General features: G+C 35.9%; 1 protein-coding gene across 4 annotated transcripts in view; it reads right to left on the bottom strand.

The window, feature by feature from the left end:
- PLCL1 (phospholipase C like 1 (inactive)) overlaps positions 1-25,702 on the bottom strand; it is a 371,310-nt gene that overhangs the window by 49,206 nt on the left and 296,402 nt on the right. For 3 of the 4 annotated variants that reach the window (XM_081261526.1, XM_081261525.1, XM_081261523.1), the window contains 2 exons: positions 12,283-14,757; positions 9,737-9,940 (listed from right to left, as the gene is read on the bottom strand). In XM_081261526.1, coding sequence (XP_081117652.1) covers positions 9,737-9,940; positions 12,283-14,703 — 2,625 coding nt within the window. In that variant the 5' untranslated portion in view covers positions 14,704-14,757. Of the gene's footprint in view, positions 1-9,736; positions 9,941-12,282; positions 14,758-20,388; positions 20,492-25,702 lie in introns of all 4 variants that reach the window. The other variant, XM_081261524.1, reaches the window with a different exon arrangement.

Raw genomic sequence — 25,702 nt, 5'->3', positions numbered from 1 at the left:
TCTGTGAAACAAAAACAAAGTCATAACATTTGCAAGCTAACTGCAAGTCCACTATCTTTGGTGTTTGCAACGAAGCATCTTCTGTCCTGAGACTGCCCTATGTCACATTTCCATGCCTGATTTATGGGGCACAGGACAAGAAAACTCACACAGAGTAAGCCAAAGGACATTTGTCTCCACATTCATGATAGTGACGGGATCTACTACAGTAAGCTTCTTTCTGCATAAAGGAATCATTTTACCTTTCCCCCCCCCCACCCTCCAGTTGTTGTTTCCCAAACAGTTGTCAGCTATATCTTGAGAAATCATTAGAAATGTTTGTTTGGTCCAGATGTCATTTCAATTCAGCTCATTCATAAAAACTGCCAAGCAGCTGAGCTTTCAGGACCCTTTCTTCAGAATCTTCAGGCTAATCTGACTATCTTATGGCCTTTAACTGAGAGTTAAAGAACTTGCAAGAACTTGAAGATTCGGGAAGGCAAAGTCAACTTTGAGGATACATTCCACAAAGAAGTCAGTCTGAAATATTTGCTTATTGATGTATGTCTGATATCCAGTGTCCTTGAACCCTGAAACCAAGTGAAAATTCTGTCACCCCTAAGATGCTGACAATTCCTCTCATACAGAAATGGGTCAGTACCTATGAGTGAAGGGAGTTTCAATACAGAGAGTGCCATGTCTTACTTTTCAATAACCAGCTCTGGTTGGGCACATGCTAGGGGAGGTTCTTTTTTTGAGTCCTAAATACTATACAAGCACCATACTTTCTAAAATGCAAACTAGTAAAAAGCACCACACAAGCTTCATAATGAATAATTAAAGGAAAATATCTTTGATTTATCTAATTTTTACTCAAATTGATTTCAATAAGCAAAACTAGTAGGAAACTATAGATATACCTACAACTTTACCCCATTCTGAGACTGAATATATACTGGTAATAATACTAGCATAAGGAATATATTTAATCTAACCCATTATGTTGAGCTTGTGATACCTGCCAAGTATCAGGTCTATTGCAAGGGTGACCACATAGCAATTAACTCTGTTTTGCTAAATTCCTTCACATGCTAGCACAATCAACTGACACCCCAACTTACCTAGTAAAAGATTAGCCTTTGATTCATGTTCTCTAGGTTGTTTTGACTTCTTTTTATCTTCAGACAATCTGTTGCCCTTACCATAGTAAAGTTTTAACTTTTATGTTAATGTTAAACACTTCAGCACAGAAGTCACCCCTGGAGAATGCTTTGGCTTTATTTTTATAGTGGTAGTCCCCTGAAACCACCCCACCTCTGAATAATATATTCAAAACAGTAACTACCCCAAAGTTTTTACACTAATTTATAAAAAGATCAGACAAGTTAGGCAAATACTACTCAATTATATAATGAAAAATTGGGCAGGTTAGAACATTAAGAAAGATAAAACTCAGCTATCTGAAGAAAATATTATACAAAGGTCAGATAACTTTCTTTTAAAAATCCTTGCAAATGAAATTCTGCTGAGTACCCTCTTGGAAGTAGGGGTAAGGCAAGTGAGTCACTGTGAAGTCTACCATGGAACTCAAGGTCCTTAGACTCCAACTCCAGACATAATATCATCTGGCCACTCTCTGGATACTGTATGCCACTGTTCCTTGACCTTTTTTCGCAAGAACAGAAAGTTTACTTCGGATCATTTCTTTCCCCCAACACCTTGCACAATGCCTTGCACATAACAAGTACTCAAAACATGTTTGTTCAGTTGACTAATCAAAACCCTAAAGACCAAAATAAAAAAAAGAGTGCTATTTTTACAAGTGGCCATATGTGTTCCCACCACATTTTACAATTTCTCTTAAGTCCCACAGGTGTCCTGCTTTACATCATGGCTAGTTGTGCTGATACCTGTCTCTGTTTATTCATCTCTAAATTGGACAGAACTACTAACATTCTTTGCATATGGTATATATCGCACATGTATTGCATAAAGTCAAAAATGAATATTTTCCAAATAAGGTCAGTATTTAGAAAAGTTAGGATATGGCTGAACTTAAATTAATGGAGAAGTGAGTCTAGGAAGGTATCCCAAGTGATTTAGGGATAGGGATGAAAAGGAAGTAGGAAATACAATAGCTTGACTGGAGGAGAGGGTTCAAGCAGAAAAAAATGGAAAAGGAGGTTGGAAACATGTCCACCAATGGTGGATGAAGACTAAGGCAATGTATTCATAAATCAAAACACTATATTGTACATCTTAAATATGTAAAATTTTTATTTATCAATTATACCTCAGTAAAACAGGGGTAAATTAAAAATACAATTAGAGGATAATTGTTCCAATTGTTGAATTACATATAGGTCAAGAGTAAGTAAGGAAGTTTTTACATAGTTTAAAAATCCAGGCAGGAGGAGAGAGCCTAGGTAATAATCTTGACTGTGTCAATGTATGAAAATGAATCTTACAAGACATACTGTGAGGAAAGAAGCACGAGATCTCTCCAACATGAATTAGTAAATTTAAAAACTTTACTGGGGTTAATAGAGTGTTTAATTACTTGGAAAATTTTGGGACCATTTGCATGATCTTTTGCAGTGATCAGAAAAGAGTGAATTAATATCTAGGAAATAAAAAGATGAACTCAGTTTTTTTAAAAAAAAATTTAGTTGTAGATGAACACAATATCTTTATTTTATTTACTTGTTTTTATGTGGTGCTGGGGACTGAACCCAGTGCCTCACACATTCTAGGCAAGTTTTCTACCACTGAGCTGCAACCACAGCCTCTGACATCAGTTTTTGACCTGTTAAATTTGTTTGTCCTTGAGATACATAGGTCATGTCCTGTAGTCAAGCATAAAAATAAAACAATAAGGAAAGTTTAGGGCTGGGGCTAAGGAAAGGTTTTGAAAATAATACTAGATCTACATGCATAAAAACACTAATGTAAAATGAAAAAATCCAAACATTCAAACAAATTTTGATAGAATCCTACTAAATTGTAAAGGATTCCTCAAGGTAATTATCCACTCTTACAAGTTTGTATTAAATAATGAGAAACACCTGATATTGGGCAGTCATAAACTCCTAGGCCTGGCTGGGACTTACCAAGTTGCATCTCCTGCTTCTAAGTCTCTGGAGAACAGGGTCTGCGTAGTTTCACAGTATCTAACACAGTGGCTTGGACAAAGGAGGCCTCTGTAAATCCTTATGAAATTAAAAATCACCATCTTCTGGCTCTAACACTAGGCAATTCTTTCAGTAACCAATTTTCATTTTTAACAACCCCCAAATTAAAATTAAAATTAATTCTAAACAGAATATAATATATATATGTATATATTCAAAAAAAAAAAAAATATATATATATATATATATATATATATATATATATATATATTGCCCTTTTTTTGGAAAAATATATGATACAGCCTTAGAAGCAATAACTCTGAATATGTTACCTATTTCAGTGGGATATTTTCCTAGAAAAAGTAAAATGCAGAGTGGATCAACGCTACTTGCTCTTTCATAGAGCTGAGTGCCCCCCTACCCCTCACTGCAGCACAATAAAGTCACTTAGAAATGGTCTTCTGATTTCAAATTAAGTTCAGAGACTGTCCTGAAAAACTGTTCTGATGACAGCAGAGCCACTGAAGTCGTGCTAAAGCAAAGGGTCTAACATTAACAGTTCTCTTCATATCTTCACACTGGGAAGGAGGCGTCAGTTAACTTGCAGGGTCTTTCTGCCAGCCTGAGTTATGGATTGATAACGTCAGTTCCCTCTGGTGCCTTTTAAAAGCTATACATTTCCCACCTCCAGCTGTGTTTTCTCTCAGGAAGGTCACCTCTGCTTCTGCTTTCTTAAATAGTAAACAGGGTCGCTCTCAACAAAATTGTAGTTCCTTGAGCAACCACACCCTCACCTTACCCAGACTTGGGAAACCCTGTGTCAAAATGATCTCGTCCTTTTTCCAGTCAAAAATCTGCCTGTAGAACAGTATCTCTTAAATTCATTCAAAAGAATGAATAAATTACTGAAAATCTAATATGTATGACTCATAAATGTTTTTTTGCATTTTATAGGAAATAAAAAGTCTTAACCCTAAGGGTTGGTTATAATTTTGAAACTTAAAATTCCAGGGAGAATACAGAAAACATAAGATGTGTTAAGTCTGGAGAAAGAGTGTGCCCTCCCCCACTCTTCTGAAATATGTCATGTAAGTGGCCCACTCAGAATATATTTGTTTTTTGATTTCTTGGTGTTTTAGTCAGCTTTTGCACTTCTGTGACTAAGGACCCAACCAGAACAAACGTAGAGGAGGGAAAGTTTATTTGAGGGCTCACAGTTTCAGAGGTCTTTAGTCTGTAGAAGGCCGGCTCCATTCCTTAGGGCTCAAGGTGAGGCAGAACACCATGGCTGAAGAATGTGACAGAGGGATGCGGCTCACATAGTGATAGAAAGCAGAGAGAAATTCCACTTGCCAGATACAAAAATATATACCCCAAAGCCACGCCCCTAATTCCCACCTCTACCAGCCACACCTGCAGCCTTTAGTTACCACTCAGTTAATCCCTATCAGAAGATCAATTCACTGATTGGGTTAAGGCTCCCACAACCCAATCATTTCCTCTCTGAACCTTCTTGCATTGTCTCACATGTGAGCTTTTGGGTGACACATCACATCCAAACCATAACACTTTTTATTATGAATTAACACAGTTGCTATAATAGAATTAGAATTGCAATGCTAATAACAATATGACTTTTAAGGCTAAATTTTAAGCCTTTTTTGAGGCAATATTTCCAAATACTAAATAAATGTGTATTTGGTAATGAATATTGACCATCTCAGGTCACTAGAGAAAGCTAAGTTTAGAAGAAAAAGTAAATCTCACAGATGAACTCAGGCTCCATGTTTTCAAGAGTATTTTCATTTGTTTCTCCCTGATAATTAGCATAATTTGATGCAGTCAAGTTGGATTTCAATATAAATGTATACAGGCTATTAGATTGCCTGATTTGTTTCTACCTAGGCTGAACATATCATGCATTTTTATTTGTTCAGAAAAATCAAGTTTTTTTTATTATGAGCATAGACTTTATGATTTGGGTGTTATTTTTCTTCTTGGATGGCATCTATGTGATCCAATATCATTTTTTAAGAAATCCAAATACTCAAGGAACTTGAGTCTAAGTTAAATCCAAGCTGCTTATTTTGGAATCCCTGCCCCCACCCCACAACAGTAGGCAATAGGTCTTGGAGTTTTTTGGGTTTTTTTTTCCTTTGCCTTATTTGTTCAAATAAGTTTTTATTAATAGTAAAAAAAATGTGCTTTTTTTTAGACTTCACTTTTTACGAGAAATTTTAAGTTACATAAAAATTGAATGGAAAGTGCAGAGAGCTCTCATATAAACTCTCCCTCTGCCTCTTTCCCTACTCCTGTTCTACGGTTTATATTTTGTGTTAATATGGTATATTTACTACAATTGATAAAACACTATTGATACATTATTATTAGCTAAAATCCACAGTTCACAATAGGGTTGACTCTTGGTGTTGTACATTCTGTGGGTTTTGACAAGTGTGGGATGACATGTATCCCCATGATGGTATCATACAGAAATTTCACTGCCTTAAAAAATCCTCTGTGCTCTATCTATTCATCTCTCCCCTGACCCCAGACCTCGACAACTACTGATCTTTTTTACTGTTTACATAGTTTTGCCTTACTCTGTAGATTTTTAACCAAATATGTACAGCAGGGAACAGTTCAGTAAGGGTGGTATCAGAGAAGCAAAACAAAAAGATTGAATGATTAACCATAAAAACAATTCAATTACAGGATGAAAACTACATTATTTTCACAGGCAGTAGATGCTTCTTTTTTTTTCAACTAATATTAATTGAAACCATACTCTGTCTCCACAGTGTTTAGGTGCTAGAGATAACAGTAGTAATCAGAGTTTCTTCCTTCATAGAGTATACATTCCAATTGAGGGGTAAAAGAGAAGGTAAAAGAAAACTTTTTTAAAGGCCAAGAAAAAAGTTCAAACAAATTATTATTTATTCAGTACTTCTCAGAAGGGCGATGGAAAAATGCATGGCTATGCAATCAAATGACAGATGCAGACAGTAGTTAGGGAAGGCTTCTCTCAGGAAATGATATTTGAGCTACGGGTAAAGAGATGAAGCACCAGCCTACACAAGGGAAGAATATTCATTTACAATGTCCCAGAGAAGGGAACAGGCTTGAACTGACTGAAGGAAAAAAGTCAATGTGGCCAGTGAAAATGGAGCAGAAGAGAACATGTAGGAGTGAAGCTGCAGAGGCAGTGAGGCTGGAAGAAGCAGGTAAGGTTGAGAAAGCAGGTTAGATCATAAATGACCCTGCAGAGCCGTAGTTAGGGGGGTTAATTTTATTTCAATGTGAAGCCACTAGAGAATTTTAAACATGAAAAATGATCTATGTTTTTAAATGATCACTCTGGATCTATAGAGTATCTTAGGAGGCTCCTTTAAAATAAATGTAAACCCTAATACACCGAGAGCATTAATGATGTTGACCAATACAGTGCAAATCCTAAAAAGTAAAAATGTGTTCCTACTTTCAAAGCCAATACCATCCTTATCTGCATCTCCCCCTACCCACCTTTGGCTCCCCAAAAAGAGATATCCAGTAGACATATTAATAGTGTTTTCAATCACTTCTGCCAGACACTGAGGTTGCCATTGGCATAGGGATATTTACACTCAATTCCCTACCATAATGAGAAATTGTGTGCTCAAGTACCCTAAATGAAGTCTTCATGAGAAGTAATTTTGCTTTCCACAGTAGCCTTCTGTTTTAAATTTTGGAAAATCATGCTCTGCCTGCAAATACAACTTGCCTTTTAAAACTACAGATGAGAAAAAGGCTAATATTCAGATTTGCCTTTAGCAGATAAAACTAAAAAGAACACCATCAGACATTTGGTATATGCAACAACAATTGCCAGCCAGAGTCCAGGTGCTTTTCTGCTTCTTACAGGCCAAGCTGCAGGGGCCTGGCTCCCCTCTCAACGAATGATTTTCTTTCTTAGCTTACAAGAGAATAAGTGATTTCTGCTGTCTGTCTCTATGGCAACTAGTACCCTAATTTCACCTCTTAGATGGCAATTATACCTATTCACTGAACGGCTTTCAATCCCTACTCTCATGATGAAAAAATTGATTTCATGAAAAATGAGATACAGGCAATAGGTGAACTTTTCCCACAGCAATCCTGGAATACAGTCAGGCACTTAGGGGCAGAATGTGCTCTGTGGATGTTTTTCTTTTTCATTTATAAAATGTTTATCCCAAATGTCTTTCTTCTAGTTAGTTTTCAATAATAAGATATTAGTCTTTTCTTCCTCAAAATTTATTTCTATTCAATTATAAAATTGGTCACCTTCATTGTAAAGAGTTTGGCGAATACAAAAAAAGTAGATAAAAGCAGGAACAAGAAAATAAAATTCTCTCTCCTCCTACAAAAATAATCACTATTAATGTCTTGCTAGCATTTTAGGAACACATACATATAAATACAATTTAAATTCCAATGTGCCTATTTTTTTGGTAACCAGAGGTTTTCACAAAACACATTATGAGTTGTTTCCATATCATTAAATATTCTTCAAACACATTATTTTGATGGCTTCAAAGGAATCCATTATATGGATTACTATATTTTATTGAACTAATTCTTCTATGTTGACATTATTAAAAATAAATATTTATGCATGTCTACTGTCTTAGAATAAATCCAAGGAAAGAAAATATATATAGATCAAATAAATATTTTAAACTGTACTGTCAAATGTTTCTTTAAAAATATATATATCAATTTATTTTCCCACTAGAAGTAGATGGACAGAAGCATACATTTCCTTAACTTTTTGATCAGATGTACCTTTCAAAGATAAAACATGATGAAGGTTAAATATGTTTCAAATTTTCATTTTTTCTTGCGGGGGGATTTCTTGTTCACCTCTGTTGTCCTTTAATATTAATTCTCCCCTTTTTCTCAGTAACAGAAAAGACAACTGCTGTTGTTTGGACCTAGAAATGTTCCCTGAAAAGCTCATGTTTTGAAAGCATAATTCCCAATTCAGGAAGGTTCAGAGGTGGGGCTTTTAAGCAATGTTTAGGGCTCTGACTTCATCAATGGATTAAGCCATTTGATAGATTAATAATTTGAATGAACTAATGAGTAGTAACTATAGGCTAGTGGGGCATGGCTGGAAGAAGTAGATCACTTAGGGACATGGTCTTGGATGATATCTGTCCCTGTCCCTGGCTTTCTTTCTCTCTCTCCCTTTCCCCTCCCCTCCCCTCCCCTACCCTCCTGTCATCTCCTCCTCCTCCTCCTCCTCCTTTTCCTCCTCCTTCTCCTCCTCCTCCTCCTCTTCTTCTCTTCTTCTTCTTTCCCTTTCTCTCTCTCTCTCCCCCTCTCTTTACCCCTCTCCTTCTCCTTCTCCCTCTTTCCCTCTCCTCCCCCGACAGCAGCTTTTCTCCACCACACCCATCCACCATGATGTTCTGCCTCACCTCACGCCCAGAGCAAGAGTCAGCTAACCATGGACTGAACTTCTGAAACTATGAGCCCCAAATAAACTTTTCCTCTTCTAAGTTGTTGTTGTCAGTGATGGAAAGTTAGTGTTAATCAACACAACTTTTAGCTATATAGCCCCTTGAAAGGAGATTTCCCATTCTCTCTTGCAAATAGGTGTGGCCTTGTGTCAGCTCTAGATTAAAGAAAGGTAATCAAACTCGATCTGTTATTTCCAAGAAATATCCTTCCAGGAAGCAGATGTGCCCTTCTTCTCCTTATCATTTCTAATGGCTGGAATGCAGATGTTATGTTTGGAGCTCCAGTACCATTTTGTACTGTAAGGATAAGGATTATACCATAGGGATAGTGGGATGACAAACTAGAAGGTGGGATTCCTAAGATTTATAAATGTTGCCCTGGATAATTGGTCTCCAGATTGTTATGTGGAAGAATAACACTGTGTTTTAAAGATATTATTGGGCTGCATTTTTTGTTTCATGTGCCTGAACTTAATCTTGATTGACAAAAGATTTTTACCCATCTTTTTTATTAATTTGTATGTGTTCTTTTTATTTTAAGTGTATTTATACTTTATTTGGAATATATGTTACAAATTTTTCCCAGTTTGTCATTTGCTCCTTAATTTTGTTTAGGAGACACAAAAACATAGTTATTCTCAAATCTACTTATAACATATATTTCATAATATATTCAGAAAAATCAGGTAATATAGACAGAATATAGATTATATTACTATAGAATCTCATTAGAGAATATTCAGAAATAGAAATCCACATGTCTTTTTTCCTAACCATCGTAAGGCAGCTGTGAGACATAAATTTATTCCTATAAATATTCAAATGAATTGTATATTTCAGGCTAAAGTCCTTCAGATGATGGGGTGTATTATTTTTGAGAATTTGTTAAATATTTTACTCTTTTTTAAAGCAGAGATTCTCCATTTATGATGTGGGGTAGGGTGGGGACTCTAGGTTCAAGAAATTTTCTGAGAGGTCTCCACTATGATTTAATGGAAAGTGAGTGGGCCAGCTCCAGTTGCCACCTCAATCCATGTTTTAAAGGTAATCACTCTGTGCTAGTCGTTGGAGCTCCTCAAAAGAACCTCTGCCTTTAGGGAGTTTTCATACACAGACAAGAAATACAGAGTTACAGTTTCCTACCTGATCATAAGCAGCCAGCATCTTTTTCTGCACATCTGGAATTGCACCTAGAGCCTCCAGGTATGGAAAGCTGTCTTTCATCACAAGAGAGACTGAGGGAGTATTGTCACTGGTGATGAGCCGAGAGGACAAGGTTAACAGGCACTGCTTCAGATTGGCAGTTGGAGGGAGTCCACACAGTTCCTTAATGGACACTATCGCATTCTATGAGGAATAAAAAAAAAATGAATCATACATCTGGCCACATGGCCCATTACCCTCAGCCCACCCAGGTTGACACACAAGTATATTCATAAAAATACATATATACTTTGTGGCACACTAAATTATAACCAACCAAAAAAATGTAATATGCACAAGGATAACAGAGCTAATTCACATTATATACTCCTCATCTTTCTCAGTTTTTATTATCTGCTACAAATATGTGACAAAAGCAAAAGAGATTGTGACAAGGTTGCACAGTGCTTTTCAAAATGAGTACTAGACTGGTCACACAAACTAGCACCAGATAGTTATGAATATCTTATTTGATTTGTATTTTGATTATAAGGAGAACATGTCAGTGAATACTGGATGGTATCTTCTTTGGGCTTTTCCCCTCAAGGTAGCAGCTGTTATTGGTCAACAGCCTCCCCTGGACTGTCAATGGCATTCCTTTGTCATCTCATCAGAATGGCACACACATGCATGAACACACACATACACACACAGAGAAAATGCATTTCATGTACAGATACATTTGTCCATGTTTCAGTCTTTTAAAACAATTTTGAAATAGAAATTATGACTATTTTACATTTATTAATAGTTACATTTATCTAACCTATTAACTGTCTCAGGAATTTAGTGACAAATGATGGTATTCATTTTTTCTATCAATTAGGCTCCAGGTAACCCTTAATCCAAAACACTTTATGTTAAGATATATAAATTATCAACACTAATTGGAAAAAACTTATAACCAACTCTTTTTAATATATTGTCTAAATATATACTATATAAAGATATATTTTAATAAGTATATAGAAATAAAATCTACTTCTAATATTTAAGGTTATATATAGAAATTACTCATAACTAATCTAATACAAGTATTTACAATAACATTAAAGTTATGTCTGAAAATGTTATGTAGAAGATGCTGATATTTTGAGCCTATTTTTTAAAGAATGGCTAAGGCAACCCATCTCTAGTCAGATACTCACAATCTGACTATTTACATGTGATTTATGTACAATATTATTTTCCACCACTTTGGCTATTTAAAATCTATTTTGAGCCTATCCCAGAATGTCTCAGTGAAGTAATATAAAAATAAAGTTTTCACTGAGTCATGGGTTTGTAGTTCTACATCATGTGAATTGTAATGGGTTTTGGTATTAAGATTTAAAGTCTAACGTTGCTAATTATTAACTGTGCTATTTGCGAAATCACTTAACCTCTTATTTATTTGCTATCTTGGAAGTAAGGATTTTTTGTGAGAATTATAATCAAAATGTTAGCTAAAGGAATAAAGTGAATTAAATGATATTCACTATGCACAATGCAAGTAATTTATAAGTATTTGTTGTTTGATTGCTTCTCAATTAACACTATCCTAGAATAAATATATTAAATAGTATGAAAAAAATTCACAACTCTCTCTTATTATGTGCATTAGTGAACAGAAGGAAACCCATCCATTGAATTTCTTCATATTAAAGCTGGACAATTTCTATACACTCTCATTTAATTCTCCAAATAACCATGGTGTATAAGCATAACTAATTTTCTTACCTTATACAGAGAAAACTGATGATCGGAGACTTGAAATAATTTTCTTAAGATCACAGGGATAGATTTAACCCAGAATCTATGTTCTTCAAATTAAGCCACATTTCTAAGAGAAGGTTAATACCATCTTCAACAGGTTTAAGTGCTAAATATCTTTAGTATATAATAGAATTGTTATGTGTTTGTTTTTTCTTGTGGAAAATAATTCATTATTGTTGTTATACATTTAAACATCTGAAACAATAAATCTAATAGGCATTTCATTTGTTTTATATGATTTCAAGTTCTCTTCCATACTCATATCTGTAAATATTTTACATATATACTTATAATTGCTATGGGTTTGTATATATAATATTTAATATATTACATATATACTTATAATTGCTATGGGTTTGTATATATAATATTTAATATATTAAAATTATATTCTAATTTTTCACCTAGTTTCCTGTATATACTCCCACATATCAATTCTATTATATACTAAAGATATTTAATATATATACAGCATTTGCTATATTGATACTGCATTAACTGACTTAGGTCAAGTCAGACATACCAGAGCACTTATAATTAGAAACAAAGGGTACATTTGCTTTATCATATTTATAGTTTAGTGGTACACAGGCTTATACAACATTTGTGATCATTTTATTTATTTATTTATTTTTTGCAAATCATGTCATTAATAAAGCACAATGTTCACTGGTAAGAAAATAGTAGGGATGAGTAGGGAAGAACAAGAGAATTTGGGATTTTTCTCCTACCTGCATATTTTCTCTCATATCTATGGCTTCTCGTAAGGGATGCACTGCAATTTTGAAGATGTCATCTATGGTTTTAAGACCGATATTCCTGAGCATAGTATATTCTCGAACTTTCTTCCCCATTCTCACTGAAAGGCTGCGCTTCTGTGCCTTTCCTCCTCCACTTCGATTAGTTATTGCTATGTGGACAAAAAGGGTGACGTGCTCCATGATGTCACCCACAAAGGAGCGCAAGGGAACATGCCGATATCCAGGCTGCAAACATTCAAAGGGTATTGTATATTGTCCTATAAACTCATCCCCAATGTAGTCATCATCAAGGACAACAAAACGGATCATGGCTAGCTCAGGAAGGTTCACTTGAAACTCAAACGTTTCATCGAAAATAGGGTTATCACTGTTTTGCTGTACAGTTTTAGTTCTTTGTTCAGAGCAGTCTGCAGGAATTCCATGGATCTCTATACAAACATAGGGATCTATGACATCCCCTTTGGCACAAGCTCCCTTGGGCTTTGGGAAATTCTGACCGCTGATGATCTTGATGTGAAGAGCCAGAGGAGACACCCCAGGTACAATGCCCTTTGTATTTGCACTGAAGTAAGATATTTCATCTCGCATGACTGATGGCCTTAGAACATAACCACATCCTCCATTTTGAAGAAACCAGCCTGTGTGAAGATCCATCATTGGACCTGGAGTCTGAAAATTCATTGCTACAATCTGACAGCCACAATTCCAAAAGTCCTGTGGATTCAAGTTACTGGAATCGATCCTCATGGCACTTGGATATATTCTTGATAAGAACTTCTTGTTATAATTTACAAAATCCTCTGGATATTCATTTGCAATTCGGCTGGCCTCTGTCTCACTAAATGAGCAAATTTCCCAATAGTTTTGGCTTTTCATAGACACTTCAAAATCCCTGTACTGAACAGATTTACAAATAGATACCAAATCAGAGAGCTCCTTACAGAGCCAAATTTGTTTCTGCTCACCATTATAATCTACTGACATCCTTCGAGACATTTCAGCTTCTTCATCTTCATCTGTTACTTCTCCTTCTAACACATCGGAATCAGAAGGCAATTTCTTTCCTTTCACAATGATCATTCTTTTTAGTTTTTCTGGTGATGGGAGGTAGGATTCTGATGGCAAAGGTGCTTCAGTATAGAGTTTATCACCAAAGACTTTTTTCATCTGTTCAACCATTACCTTCTGCTGTGGTAGGGAGCAGTGATTCCCCAAGCAAAGAATGAGAGGGTACTCAGAAGCAATAAAGGCAAATTTATTTATCACCTCTATGACACTTCGAAAGGAGACGTGTGATGTCATGTTGTTTCGATTACACAGGATTGGTTCATTGTCTGAACCATCACTTACATCCAGTTCAACACTTCGACAGCCCATTTTCAAAGCTCTAACATATCCATTGACATCAGCTGGTCCCCTGAACTGGTCTTCTATGAGATAGGTGTTATGAGAGGCATTGATATAGTAGTGAGATAAGGGTTGGGTCATATCTTGGGCAACCTTCTTTTGCTCAGGATCGAAAATGTCACACTCTGGTGACAATAAATACTGGGTAAAGCCATCAATTGCAAGAAACCCTTTTTGACGTCCCTCTTCAGAAAGTTCATATCTCTTAATGATGTCTAAGCACATATCCTCAGTGATATGGGCGACTCCTTGCTCAGCTTCTAAAAAAAGCATTAGGTCATTGGCATCCAAATATTCTTTGTTTTTAGATATCTGTACAAGTAAGAAATATACTTCTGGCCTGGTGCAAAGTTCACAAAAAGCTTCACAAAATTCCTCTTCTGTCACTCGGGTGGTTAGTTTTTCTTTGCTTTTCTGGATTTCTTTAAACTTTAACCTGATCTTGGATTCCTTCAGGGTAGGGTTGAGCTGTTTTATTAACTCTACAGAGGTGTCTTCCAACATAATCCCATTCCCATCAACATCTGCCGCTTCAAACACCGTTTTCAACCACATGAACCTTGGGGTGTTCTGGTTGCCCTCCATAAAATCAAGGGGTTGCTTACTACGAGAAACCAGGTATCGTAACCCAGACACCCAGATGTTTGCTACATCTGCTGAATTGGCAACTAAGTCCAGAGACTCATAGTTCTCCCCATGGAGTATAGAAAAAGCACAGTCCTCGCAAATCTGGTCAGCGAGGCCATTGTTCCTAAACGTTTCTGTGTTCTTGCCCAGTCTGATCTCTTTTATGGCAGAAATATCAAGCTTAGCTTTCTCAAGGTCCTTCTTGGATGGTTCCCAGCGAAGAGCTTGGAGGTCTGTGTCCAGAGTAAAGAAGCGGTTATAGATGCGGGAGTTGGGCCGGACTTTCTTCAGTTCACAGCCGGCTTGCATGAAGCTGATGCAGTCATGTGCACTGCTGATCTTCTTTTCCGATGGCATGCTGCTGAAGGATACTGTTTTCTTTCTTCCTCCACATTTTTGGTTTGAAGGATCCTGTAAAACAATTTTAGAAGAATCAATCACTCTCCTTTAGAAAACAGACAAATTCATTGCCATTCTACAGACTCCTCAAACTCCACTCAGGCAGGGTGATTGCTTGAACAGAAGCCAGCCTAAAATTTACCTTTTTACTATTTCAGAAAAGAGAAATTGCAAAGAGAATTGATGTTATTAGGCTCTAAAAGAAACTACTTTTTCAAATATCGGTGTGTCCTTTGAATCAAAATCAAGTAATAAGTACAAATCACTGTTATTTATTTGAGCAGATTTCTTAAGAACCTCTACCAACAGGACATCAAACTTCACCCATTAGACTAGTACATCTTAAGTAGGTAAAATATGTCTCGTGGCTGTTTCCTTCTTGAGAGTATTTAGGCTTCCTTGTCTATTGCCCTTCCTAATATATAGATCCAGTCTTCTGAATATTCCTAAGTACAGGATGATAGATTTCATCTTAGTCTTCTGTCACTGACAATTCATTTACATTGACCATCTAACCAATACCATTTAAAATTGAATTCTTATTTTCATGTCCTCTGTTTAGACTATACACTCAATTGAACAATATTCCCAAATACATTATTGATTCAAATTGTTCTCCTAGTAACAAATTTCCCATAAAGCACCTTAATTCACGTTTACAGTACCCAATTGTACAAGCACACCAGAGAGGCAGTGAAGAGTCTGAAGGGCATTGTCTGTTCTTAAGGCAAAAGTAACTTGTCTCAAGTGTTGATTGTTCCACTCACTAGATATCTAACCCTTGAGTAAGTCTCTGAATGTAATTTCTGCTTTTCAAATGGAAATTAGTAATCCTTACATATAATACAGTGTTATTGGGCAACTCAAAAGAGAAAATACTCATGATGATTCTCTGTAAACTCTTATGTGCTTATAAGATTTATTCTTTTGGAAGGGAGCAAAGTAGGTCTTCATATACCTGCCACTATAGCACCATCAGCAGACACTGGCTAGGATATTGGGAGTTAGCAAGAAGTTAATTCATTCTCGACTTCTGACTGTTCTTCAGCAATCAATTGAAAATATTTTTAGAACAGCCACATGATATTACCTGTTTCCAACACCAAAAAGTATAACCAAGTATAACCAAAGTGGTCTGGACCATCTCCTTCACTAGCATTCTTTTAAAATGGATAGAATCTCTTCTCTGGGGCATTATTTCATTGGTATTGCCCTTAATCCTGCCTATCCTGTGATTCAAGAAAGGCAGGGTGATTTAATATTCAATTGGTTAAAACCCTGCTTGTGAAAAGGAAACACAATTTGTTTTAGTTATGGGATGTTGGTGGGATGATTTATGAACTAAACTATGTATCAGATCTTCAAGTGACAAAGATATAAATTACCCAATTTAGATTACAGAATATTGCCTCTTGGTGCCCCAGCATTTGACAACTTAGCTCTTGTTTTTCCATAGATTTGCTATTTTTAATTATCCCACAGTAGTCAATTTCCTCATCCTTAAGTTAAAAAACAACTATAAATCTTCAGCTGCTTATGCATGCATGCTCTGTTAGGACACATTAAATCTGTCATGACCTACACACACAGAAATATCAGATGCTGTATGTATTTTTCCACACCATCATAGCAGACACCTAATGGCACTGCTGAGATGGGATTAATCTACCAAGTAAAACAAAGAAGGAAACTGTGAATTGCGATGGTAAATTTGACTGTGACACAGCTTTTAAAACTAACCACTTGACTTGCCATTTATGCTAATGAGAAAGAATTTTTAAAATATTTTTATGTAAGAAGATCGTGTTCCAAATAGAATTATTGTCAGCAGAGTCATAAAGCCTCCAATAGTTCCTAAAAAACCAACAATGGGTTGCTAGTGCTTCCCTAAATGCACATATGGCTCCTCTGTTCCTAGCACCCCATTGCACTAGCCTTCTCCACTGTCTGACACTCTGCTCTTGACTCAGGCACTGCTTACTTATGAGAACAAAACTTCTGCTGTCGAAATAGATTTCTCTTATAAGCCTCTCTTCTTTGTGATGATATCTCCTTAAATCAACACTTACCCTCCTAATAAGCCTTCAAAAGATAAATGTTTTCTATCAAGTGTGAAAGAATCTACCTGCCACATGAAGCTTATTGCTTATTGCTTGCCTTGACCTACAATTCCTACATGATATAAAACTTATCCCCAAATGCCTTAAAATTGGAATCTGTGGAAAAGATGCAATTCTTAAGTTATCATCTCACAAAGGACAAAATCCAAAGTTATTACAAGCCACCAAATGAGTTAAAAACTGGCCAAAGCATGTGTGAACAAGTAATTAGCTAGTCTGCTGATGACTGGAGCCAAGAGTATATTAAAATATGCTGGAAATGGTTCAGAACTCTGATATTTCTCTAGTTTGGGATTCAAAGCAATCATACATCTATTCTCTTGATAGTTATGCTATACCCTGGCTTTGACAGGTTAGGAAGAGAGAGATGGAAATGGTGTTTCAGTGGACAGAAAGATGGAAGACCCCAAACCTCCTTCTTCACAACCACGTCCTCCTTGCCAGAACACCTGCACCCTACACCTGTATGCCCCTCAAGAAGCTTGTGGCAGATTTGTGGTATGGAAGGGACTGTTAAGGTAAAGAGACTGAAAAAATAAAGTATTGGTGTCAGGATGACCTTAGGCCAGAGCCTAAGCAACTCCATTTTAAAAACTCCAGTTTGAAAACTCCAGTCTCATTAGGCACACCTAACAGAACCCTCCAGTATAGCCTCAGACAAGTTACTTCCTCTCACCCTGATAAACAGAGTGAAGCCTCTGGCAGGCTGTCCTCGCCTGGTAAGAGGAAAAGGCGAGAAGATCAGGGTGGAGACCACCAGATCAGGTGTTTCTGACCGCAGGTTAAATGATGTCATGGAGAAATCCAGTGGTAGCTGATAAGGACTGAAAGGGGGGTCAACATTTAGTATAAATAGTAGAGCTAATAAACAGGGATTCAACCAACCAAAACAAAGATGCACTCAAGCCTGATGAGGAACTGGACTGACATCCCATCACTTGTCATAGTTTTTCCTGATCCTCAGCATGATCCTCAAGGCTCTCAAACTCTATGGCCTCGTCTGGACCTTGGTGAGAGCCACAACTTCTCCCTACAACCCTCTCCTCAACCGGTCGTCCACTCCACACCAGGAAAGACCTGCCTTGGTTCCAGACCTGATTTCCACGGTCTGAGTGAATATGCATCTGCTGGACTTAAATACTAAGGCTTAAGACTTTTGATCTGACATTTGAACTTAGCATACAGAGGGAGTGTCTGCCATTAGCCTGTCATGATTAAGTGTGTTTGCAGTGCTTAGAATTAATCTAGAATTGTTTGCTGTGAATTGATTATGTCTATTGCAGTGCTTAGCATTAAGGATGGTTGTTTTCTTGATTAAGAACCTATAGACTGAAATTGTATTGAGTAATTTGAGTGAATAAAGCATTGAAAGGGACAGAAGCACATGGGCATTCTTTATTTCTCCCCCTCGACTGCATACATCACAATTTTGCCCCCTTGCGACAGTTGGTTATAGATCTTCCTTGTTAATAAATACAAAAAAATAAATGAGAGTAGATCCATTGCAAGTACTACATATTGGGTAGAGGGATACTTTGTACATGTTCCAAGAGAGACTAGGTTTATTATCAGTTCAGGTGTGCTCTCTAAGTTTCTAGCTAATTAGATGTTTGAATTGATTCCAATGGTCATGACATCCATCTTGGTGATTTTTTATAAAGTAAGAAATTTTTCAATTTTTTTCAAACTAACTTTCCTCACTCTGAATGAAAGTGATAGACTGAGTAGCCCATCCCCTGCCCTCACTCCTTCCCTGGAATTTCCCCTAGAGCAGTGCACAAGAAAAACACTTCATATTAGGATGAATAGCACATTCAGATGCCTTTGTGCCCTCAGTTCATGTTTGGCCTCATATCCTAGTGGAGTACAAGAATTAGTCAGATAGCAAACTCAATCCTTTCTATTCTTATCAGTCTGTGTTTAAGTTTTCAAACTATCATTTCCCACCAAGGGATAATGTTTAAACAAGTTAAAAAAAAACAAATTTAACACACTGATTTTATATTATTACTGAACATCTTCAGATAATATTTCACACTTTGGGTCTATTAAATTAAATTAATATTTAAAAGAACTTAATCATTAGAATCAAGAAGAGTCTCATAAACTATTTGTTATGGTTTGGATATGAGGTGTCCTCCAAAATCTCATGTGTGAGACAATGCAAGAAGGTTAAGAGGAGAAGTGATTGGGTTCTGAGAGCCTTAACCCAATCAGTGAATTAATAGAAACTGAAGGCAGATAGGGTGGGGCTATTGGGGGTGGGTCCTTGGGGGCTTGTCTTTGGGGTATATATTTTGTATCCAGAGAATGGAATCTTTGTTTCCTAATTATCATGTGAGCCACTTCATCACACTCTTCTGCCATGATATTCTGCCTTAGCTTGAGTCTGGAGGAATGGAGCCAGCTGTCTATGGAAAACCTCTGAAACTGTGAGACCCCCAAATTAACTTTTCCTCCTTTAATTATTCTTATCAGGTCTTTTAGTTATAGGAGTGAAAATGCTAACTAAAACACTAAAGCAAGAGACAAATGTTTTACTCATTTGTTAAAATAAGACCAGACATTGATTCCTATATCAGCACTATTTCTAGTATAATCATTCTATATTTATATGTGTGTGATTATTTTTTTATTTATTTTTTATTTTTTTATTTTTTGGGGTACTGGGGATTTAACGCAGGGGCTCTCGACCACTGAACCACATCCATAGCCCTATTTTGTATTTTATTTAGAGACAGGGTCTTGCCGAGTTGCTTAACACTTTACTTTTGCTGGCTTTGAACTTGTGATCCTCCTGCCTCAGCCTCCTGAGCCACTGGGATTACAGGTGTGCAAAAACACACCCAGTTCATCATATTATCATTTTTTAGTATATTCATACTCTCATGCAATGAGGGCTGATTTTTAATCTTAGGAATCATTTTAAATTTTTAGGGTAAAATGGCCAAATACTCTTCTAATTTTTTTTTCATTATTTTCTACAACATGGTTGTTTATCCACTATTAGTAATAGAATACCAATAATGATTAAATGAGACTCCTTATTAAATAACAATAAAGATTTTCAGCTGTTTAAACATATTATTAAACCAAGATTGAAAAAAATATTTACATAAGCTAAATTAATAAACCTGCTTCTATAAATTCCCATTGACATTTGCTATCTGAGACTAATGATGTTGGACATGCTGCAAATCCCCTAACAAAACCCAACAAACAAAATCATTTTTCTTCACAACACTCTGATAAGCCCCAGAGAAACTGTTCATTCAGCACAAGCACAACTTTGAGTCTCATTCAAGAAAATAATAACTTATTTCATAATAATTTCAGGGTAAAAGTATACTGAAGTAACAAAAATATGAATCCACTTAATGCTATACAAGTGTACATTTAAAATCAGTTAACGTGGTAAATTTTATGTTTTGCATTCTTTCATACACACACGCATTCAAGTATACTGAAACATTAAGCAAATATTAAAAGGAGTAAAAGAAACACCATGCTCAAGTTTTCCTACCTCTGAGTTGATGAGCATGTTTAAACATCTGTAATGTCATCACACATTCTTTTTATTGTTTGGCACGTTCTTTTTAAGTAAGGAGTTCTTAGATGAGTCTTTGCTAAAAACAGAGCAAATTTAGAAAATCTTAAAGAACAGAAATCAAAAACACCAATTGTCAAGTTCTGATTAGAAAAAAATCTTAGTTTCATGAGACAAATCTCATGAGATAGAAATATCACCAATTGAGATATGAAATATCAGAGGAGGTGACACTGAAGGAGGAACTAAGTTTACTTTCAGCTGTGATAGATTTTAGATGACTCTGGGCCATCTAGGTGGAGATATCCAGCCAGTAGTCAAAGCTCCAGGCTTTGAGAAGAGCTGAGAGCAAAGGGTTCCAAGAGAGAAGCAGAGCAGCCACAAAGTCCTGTGGTGGGAACAAAGGCCAGAATGGCTGTGGTATAATGAGCAAGGGATAGATTGGCTCCAAAGGAGACTGGAGCAACAAACAGAATAAGGGAGTCATAATCCAGGGAGGACTATTTTTAAAAATGGTGGCTTTACTGACTCAGATTGGTGATTGAAGAATAGAATTCAGTCCTGACACATACATTTTCCTTGTCCAGTGTACTTATGCCCAGATACACACCCAAGTTTGGCAATTAGTGTAAAGAAAACCTATCCTCCCACACAAGGCCTAACACCTCACACAAAAATCAAGGAGCTGGGGGGAAATGGGATCATCACTGTGCCCATGGCCTTCAAGTTTCAGATAAGGATGGTTGCAACAGTACAATCATACCATTAATTCCACATTGATATTTCCAAAGTTATTTTTCTATGCTGACCTCAAATTACTTAATACAGAGTTACAAACAGGTGATGCAACTTAGTTATGGTTAACAACATAGAACCATCCAATGTCACTGTGGACATCCTGATACCACCAATGAAAAGTAGCTGAAGCCTGACACAATTCTGTGGGTCAGGACTCTCCCTGATGACTCCCTAAGTTGAACTGATAAGAAGATGAATAGCTATTTTGTTATCTATAAACAACACATTCATTCTTTGTACTGTAAGTCAACAGAACTAAAGGCAATGCGACTTAATGGAATACACTAAAGCCTTCTTTAAGAATGTAATATCATCCCAAAATAAATACTGTGATGGGGGGGATACTAATTAAAATATAGGTATCTGGTAGTCCTCTAAATGTTGCATGTCTTCTCTTAAATAATTCTGTCTTGAAAACAAAAAAATAATAATAATTGATGTTATACAAGCTAGCTGGGAATGGAGTATAGAAAGAACATTTCAGGGTGGTTTCCCAGTACCACTGATTTGTTAAACGGGGGATGCTTCCCTGGTGCTATATCTCACTGCAATCATTAGGAAATGACACTCTGACTAGAAGTGATTATCTCTAGCTCTTCTGTGTGGTATCTACCTATTTAAGCTGACTCTTAGCACATATGTCCTGTGTTATTTCAAATGCCATATTCACCGGTGCAAATATTCACTGTGCCTCTACTAGGTGCTACGCTTCTCACAAGTGATTTGTTCTTTAATAAATCACAAATCCCAACACTAATGCTGCAAGGAATAAATGTGTCCTCTGGATCACTCTTTTTTAAAAAAAAATTTTTGTAGCTGTAGATGAACAGAATGCCTTTATTTTGTTTGTTTATATGTGGTGCTGAGGATTGACCTCACATGTGCTAGGCAAGCGCTCTACCACTGAGCCACCACCCAGCCCTGCATCACTCTTTTAATGTAGGGCTTTTTACAGCTGATGAAATTATTAAATTGAATAATGACAAAATCATCAAATTTAATAATTAGAGGAAATTGTATAGAGAATGTGTCTAAGTAAACAACAAAAATAGCTTTAAATAATGTTAAGGATATTTGTGAACTAAGACCACAAAGGAACATAAAAAGCTGGGGAGGCATATTAAAAAGTACTAGAGTAATTACATGTACTTAAGTGAGATCTTTAGCATGAAGGCTATTATTGAGATACTCAAAACCATACAACTATCAAATAAAGTACTGAAGTGTTCCAAACTTACAATATGATCTTAAGAAAAATAATTTTTAACACTTTTTCATTTAACAAGAAAATGAAAGTAACTTCCACATGGAACTTCACTGTAATTTTATGTCATGGAAAAGATCTTAAATTAGGCAGCTCTATCTGGGACTCCGACTATTCCCATATATACTAGAAAGACCTTGCTACCAACAGAGCAGGCACTTTTCAGAGCTTGCTGCAGGGATCCTGGAGATGGCATCCTTGGGTTGGGGCACACCACTACCATTCTGTTCCCATGCTCACAGGGCAACTGCTGATTGGCTGGAAAGCATAGCTTTAACCAGAATGGCACTAGATTTTCATAGGCTAATAGTTCTCTAATGCCCCCTAACATAATTAGAAGAGTAAAATCAGCCTTACAAGCTACCTTCTATCATTGCCATTTTTAAGAAATGTTTAGTTATAGATGAATACAATATCTTTATTTTGTCTATTTATTTTTATGTGGTGCTGAGGATCAGATCCAGTGCCTTATATGTGCAAGGCAAGCACTCTGCACTGAGCCACAACCGCAGTCCTATCAATGCCATTTTTAAGATAAGATTATTTTATCCTCCTCTAGACCATGTTTGTCACAGTTTAGACTGTTGTTTGGGGTTGAAATTTTTTTAACAAATGGAAAGAAACAAACACAAATAAATGGTGAGAAAAATAGTAAAGGATACCAAAATATCTTCTTGAGTTCCAAATTAGGGAACACTATATCCTCATTTATATTTGTGAAATGCTATTTATTGAATATCTGCAAACTACTTTAATGTTTATTCAACAACAAGGAGTAAAGGTGAGAACTATCCCCCTTCTTCTATATTCCTTCATTTCTATGATACATTAGAAACAAGATTATTAAAAATATAATGAAAATTGCTGAGTTTTCAATATAGATCAACCCTTACAGGTAGAATCAAAGTCCATTGCACTTATATGATTTTTTTTCTTTTCTCAAAAGAAAAATTAATTTCATGGACATGAGGGGACCTGGCTAGAAGAAACAAGGTAGAGAGAGCTTTGGAAGCTAATGTCTCCAGACACCCGATTTATTCCATTGTTCATTGATTTCTGCCATTTCTATTTTCCCCACAGCATTAGGAAACAAAGCCTGCAATTGTTTATTGTGAAACCTCACTGACCAGTAGGTATTCTATTCTCAACTCTTCTTTCTTCTCAAGTCCATAAGCATAGTTACTCTTTTATGGTATTACTGCTTTTATGGAAAAGACCTTAATTCTCACTCTGATCTTACCAATCTCCTTTTGCATCCTTCACAATCCACTACCCAGAACACATTTATGAGACATTAACACCCCATTTCCAGTCAACTTGACCTTTTTCACAGATCCAACTGCTACATGCAATGTATACTTTTGTTAGTACTGTGCCTTAGCAGCACCAATATGAACAAAATGTGGGAGACATCAGAAGCTCATCTGACAATTATTCATTGGCTTCTGAGGCGTGACTTGCTGCTACCTGTCCTGTTCCTCCAAGACAGATGTCCTCCTCATGCTCAAAAACACTGCATTTAAAATTAATCGGTAGCCTGTGCCACTCTTAGCAGAGGTGCCAAGAACCAAGTGGGCTTGGAGACTGAGATATGATTGTGTCCTTTCTCAGGAGACCCCTGCACAGCAGGACACATGATTCCTGAGCCAGCACTGATTTTATTGTTTCTGGTATGAGGATTAATTGAAGGTGACTTTTTATAGAAAACAGAATGTCATGTCTCTTTTAAAAAGTCCATTATGATGAATATATAACTGTATATTTTAATACCTACATTGCTAATATATATCATTTGATGCATTATTATAGAGATTAAATGTAAGACTTAAATTATTTCATAGGTATGAATATATAACATAATGCTTAATTAGAGCCTTTATCAGAAATTGATAGGTAGGCCTTAAAATCTAGGCATAATTTTACTTTTCATTCTAAATAATATTACATATTTAATAAAATACTTTTTAAAATCAAAATATCACAGGAATGAAACATTATTAAATAGAGTTCATTTTAAAAATGTTTCTGAGAAAATATTCCATTTCCCTCTATATGCTAAATAGCTAATTCACATAATAATTTCCCCTTCATTGAGACTTTTCAATTTTTAATGGTAATATTTACCCTCAAATATGAGACACCAATATACTATTTACATTGATTTTAGTCGCTGGAATTTAAACATATTCTTGAGTTATTGACATTTGAATAAAACACATTTAAAACTGAAAAGAAAATGCCCAATATGCTTCAAACTATGTGAATTCTACTATTTGTCATAGAGTATTATTGGAGCTGAGTTTCAGAAATAGATGTGATAAGAATTTGCTAACTTAAGTAGAAATAAGAAATATAATCAGCCTTGCTTTAGGAGCATATAATTTTCATTAATGACATAAAATTTGAACAGTTCCTTCCAGAAAATCGTAGTTCTCTGTATAACATTTGGTAAAGACAAGATTCCAGACCATATGTGTTCCAATCAAAGATATAAAATATAAAACTACCAGTGGTATTTCTTAGAGAATCAGCAGTGTTAGCACAATAGACACATGCAGATTTGCATTTTAGGGAAAAAGAATACTTACAGAATATTTTAAAACAGTAATTTTACTTTTATTTTATAAATGTGTGTGACTTTGGACAAGGAGATTCAATTCCAATGCTATTAAAGCCTGGTTCTATTCAAACTTAAGAAATATGATATAGTCTGAACCCATCTTTCTCTAGACTTAGAGAAGTCTAGTCTACTATTTAATAAATAGGCGTGTACCTTAAAATAGACCTTTTCTTGAACTTTCATTAAGTCTTTACAGATTCTAAAGCTAAAGTATTTTAAATTACCCAGTTCAATATTTCTTCTGTACTTCTTAAAAGCAATGTCTGAGCTTTCTATAACAGATCTCTGAACATATATAAAGTAGAATATCGATTCTCTTGACCCAACTGCTATGTGCAAACACATTGTTAATATTTTTTCTCTTATGATGAAAACAGAATGTGTTGTTTGGGGCTAGTTGCCTTAGGGATATAAAAGCTTTGGATTAAATGGTCAACTTGACTTGAACATCAAGATGAATCTGATTAAAGGTTTCAAGTTTTACTCATAACTTCCGGAATGGTTTAAAACCATCTAACTCTTTAATCCTGATTGCATTACCTCTGATTAACTGAACATCAGCATCTGTCCATGTGCAAGGAACAGATGGCAGATCTCAGGGAATGAAT

Source organism: Spermophilus citellus (assembly GCF_964194105.1).
Source record: "Spermophilus citellus genome assembly, chromosome: 11".
NCBI lineage: Eukaryota > Metazoa > Chordata > Mammalia > Rodentia > Sciuridae > Spermophilus > Spermophilus citellus.
Note: the sequence above shows the minus strand (reverse complement) of the source record. Positions and strands in the feature narration are given on the sequence as shown.